General features: G+C 33.9%; 1 protein-coding gene across 2 annotated transcripts; it reads right to left on the bottom strand.

Annotated features, from left to right (window-relative positions):
* Nucleotides 1–337: 337 nt before the first annotated feature.
* LOC114168678 lies at nucleotides 338–2,278 on the bottom strand. Of its 2 annotated transcripts, none has more exons than XM_028053578.1 (2): nucleotides 1,632–2,249; nucleotides 338–627 (listed from the first exon to the last, which is right to left on the bottom strand). In XM_028053578.1, exons 1-2 carry the CDS (start codon nucleotides 2,068–2,070, stop codon nucleotides 575–577), a joined length of 492 nt encoding a protein of 163 aa, XP_027909379.1. In that variant the 5' UTR covers nucleotides 2,071–2,249; the 3' UTR covers nucleotides 338–574. The 2 variants fall into 2 exon arrangements, with proteins under 2 accessions (XP_027909379.1, XP_027909378.1); XM_028053577.1 differs by lacking the exon at nucleotides 338–627 and adding an exon at nucleotides 640–1,350 and having other exon boundaries at nucleotides 1,632–2,278.
* Nucleotides 2,279–3,036: the final 758 nt, after the last annotated feature.

Below are 3,036 nucleotides of genomic sequence, written 5' to 3'. Positions count from 1 at the left end.
ATATTAACTTTTTATATGGATTGCAATACATTTAACAATTCGAAATGTTTTGAGAGACGAAGAATATATTTCTTTCAAAGAATCATAATCAATTCTTCCAATCTGTTATTCCCTAAACAAACAAAAAGTAAGAACAAGAAAACCCAGTTGTGATATGAATGTGCCAGAAAGGCAAAAACGAAGGGGACAATTAACATATTCCAAATAACTTTTTCTACCCATTCTCGTTGGCAAGTTTCTTAGTCATTGCTTTGCCGATTCATAAACCTAGATTAGATCCTTTGCTTTGAAACTTATCATATCTTCTTCTTCTTTTTTATCTCAAAACAGAACAACATAGCAAAAACAGGTGAATATAATGCACAAAAGTTAGAAGAAAAATTACAACTTGTAAATTTGATTACGACATCAGATTCCTTAGTTTTTTTTTTCTCTTTCTCTCTCTTCACATTTTTACATGCTCAACCTAAGCACCTACTCATTAACTATAGTTGCATTGCAAGGCTAAAATTATATAAACATGACATAGAAAAAGACAACAAGTGATGCCTGAAACACAGGGTGGCATCTTTTTCTACCTCAGGACCTCCAAACCTTTTTCCTTCCTCACATGATTCCTCAACCCACCTGCACAACCATACAGGCAGCCTCAACCACCAATTTTGCATATAAACAAAACAAAAATCAATCTTTTTAAGCCCTTGGAAATGCATGCAAATTTAAAAATAATGACAAAAAAAAACCCCAACAAGAAACAACAAAACGGATAAGATAATGAAATAATTAAATAATTAAATCGGTAATTAACCCCACCCATTGAACTTGCACTGCATATCCGGCCTAAAAATGTTACTGTGATGATGCAGGAGGCTCAGGAAACTGACATATAGTGTAGAATATTGTACTTTTTTTTTCTCTCTTTAAACATAGGAAAGTTCCTCTTAATTGTTTTTGTCTGTGGCATGTGAAATGGAAAAAGGTTGAATAGGATGTTCTTGTCTGAGACTCTTTTTTTGATGTTAGTGTGGTCATCGGGATGTGAAGACACCAGAGACAAACCCAGAGAAAGCAAATGAAAGTCGAAAGCCACTAAAAAATTAACAACAAATCTTCAAATTAATCCTTCAAAAAACCAGCTTTCTCCTAAATAATAAAACAAATTCTATTTAAACTACTACAGTAGTTTCTTAACTACCGAAAGAAAAGTTAGTTTAGTTCCTGAATTTTACCGTAGTACTGTATCAGAATACTATTAGAGAAACAAAATTTGTTTCTTATAAAAAAACTAAATACTATTGTACCTCGGAAAGTATTCAGTTTGTGAAACTGTGAGTGTATCTGTGAGAACAGCTGCTTATCAGACAAGAATAACATAAACCTCAATCAACACAAAAGGCCAAAGGAAATTTCAGTCTCTCACTCACTCCCAAAAATGGTAAAAAAAAAAAAAAAAGGTAGAATCAGAAGGACTAAACAGTATATTGATACGATCAAATAACTCAATTGCATGTAGAGTGAAGCAAGATTGTGCATATCTTGTGTATGGAGTTTAGTTTCAAAAGGGTAGTGGTAGATCTCAGTTAGAAAAAAAAAAAAAAGAGGGTGACCCAATTGAGAGTAATTGAGTTTACCTTCGGGCTTGCAGTGAGGTGGATCTTCAAAGAGGGAGAGAGAGAGTTGTTTGTGGGCAAGGCCAATGTCAAAGAGTATCAACCCTGAAGAAGGGTCATTTACGATTATGTCCTTGACAGGGAGCCAGACAAAGAGTTCTTCTTGTTGGAGACCTTCAACTCCTATGAGGCTACCGTAGGTAAGGTTGGCAGTGACAACTTGCTCAAAGAGGACTCTGTTCTCGTACTTGGTCAGGCAAGGTGCGTCTAGGAACACTTCCAAGTGCCCATTTTGGGAGAAAGTGTAGGACTTTACCTCTTCTGGCAAGAGACCAGGGGGTAGTCCTTTGGAACGGAGAAGGTCATGGATGGAGGGAGAGGACGAGAAAGAGAGATAAAGTTGGAGAGAGAAAAAAACAAAGAGTGTGAAGAAGGGAGTGTTAAAGATTGGTGCTGCCATGGTGGTGGTTGCTTAGACCAAAAAGAGAAAAGAACATGAGGGGTTTATGTTAAGGTGGTTCTTTTGATGAGGCTGGAAAATGTAGAGACTGTTTAAGAAAAGGCTAGAGGCTGTGGAATGACAATGTTACCCTTGGTTGGTGACTTTGGTTGTCTTGTGTTTTCTTCCATGGCTTTTTAGGTTTGATTTGCAACCATATTTTTGTGTCATACTACTTAAACTATCTCAACTACATCTTAGGTTTCTTTGTTTTACGCTTATAAATGTAGTTGTTGGTCTTTGCTTCAATGTATCTTATAACTTATCTTTAAAGTCCCAAGCATTGTTAGTACATGCTCAAATAATTACCACCCTTAATTATTGCCCTTGCCCCAAACTAAAAGCAAAATACTACTTTCATCACCTATAGCTAAAATTTCAATCTTAATCAATAATAATGCCATTAAAATATATCATGTTCTGTTTAAATTTTGTCATATACTAGTTATTATTAATACAATATCAGGTTCAAAATGTATTTTATTAAATAATTTTTTATTATTGATACCTAATTATTTAAAAAAGTTTTTTTTCAATATAAGTTTTAAGATTACACTAAGAACAATCTGAAGCATAGTCTAATTATTAGGAATACATGTGGTCTCTGGTTTTAAACTCAAATCAAGTTTGGAATATCATAGGCTCTAATGTATGATGTTCAAGCTATTAGGTATACGCAATGACAAAAATGATTATTTATTATTTTATTTTTGTTAAAAGGTATATCTACATCATGAGGCTAAAGAAAGAGACACAAGAGTAATATTTTCGATTTTTCGTTCCTTACTATAAAGAGTATTGATCTATATTATTTATTGTCACCATCTTCAGCTAACACCCTCTTTATTCGCATACATTTTTCTTTCCGTATTATAAGGAGTATCGATTTATATTATTTATTGTCACCGGCTCACCTTTTCATATATT

This window comes from Vigna unguiculata, chromosome 11, assembly GCF_004118075.2.
Source record: "Vigna unguiculata cultivar IT97K-499-35 chromosome 11, ASM411807v1, whole genome shotgun sequence".
NCBI lineage: Eukaryota > Viridiplantae > Streptophyta > Magnoliopsida > Fabales > Fabaceae > Vigna > Vigna unguiculata.
The sequence above is the reverse complement of the archived record's forward strand: the minus strand, read 5'-3'. Positions and strand labels throughout refer to the sequence as shown.

Coding starts and splice junctions, on each gene's coding strand:
- LOC114168678 (XM_028053577.1), bottom strand. CDS start 2,070: ATGGCAGCACCAATCTTTAACACTCCCTTCTTCACACTCTTTGTTTTT. Junction 1,351..1,631: donor ACCTCACTGCAAGCCCGAAG/GTAAACTCAATT, acceptor TCTGATAAGCAG/CTGTTCTCACAGATACACTC.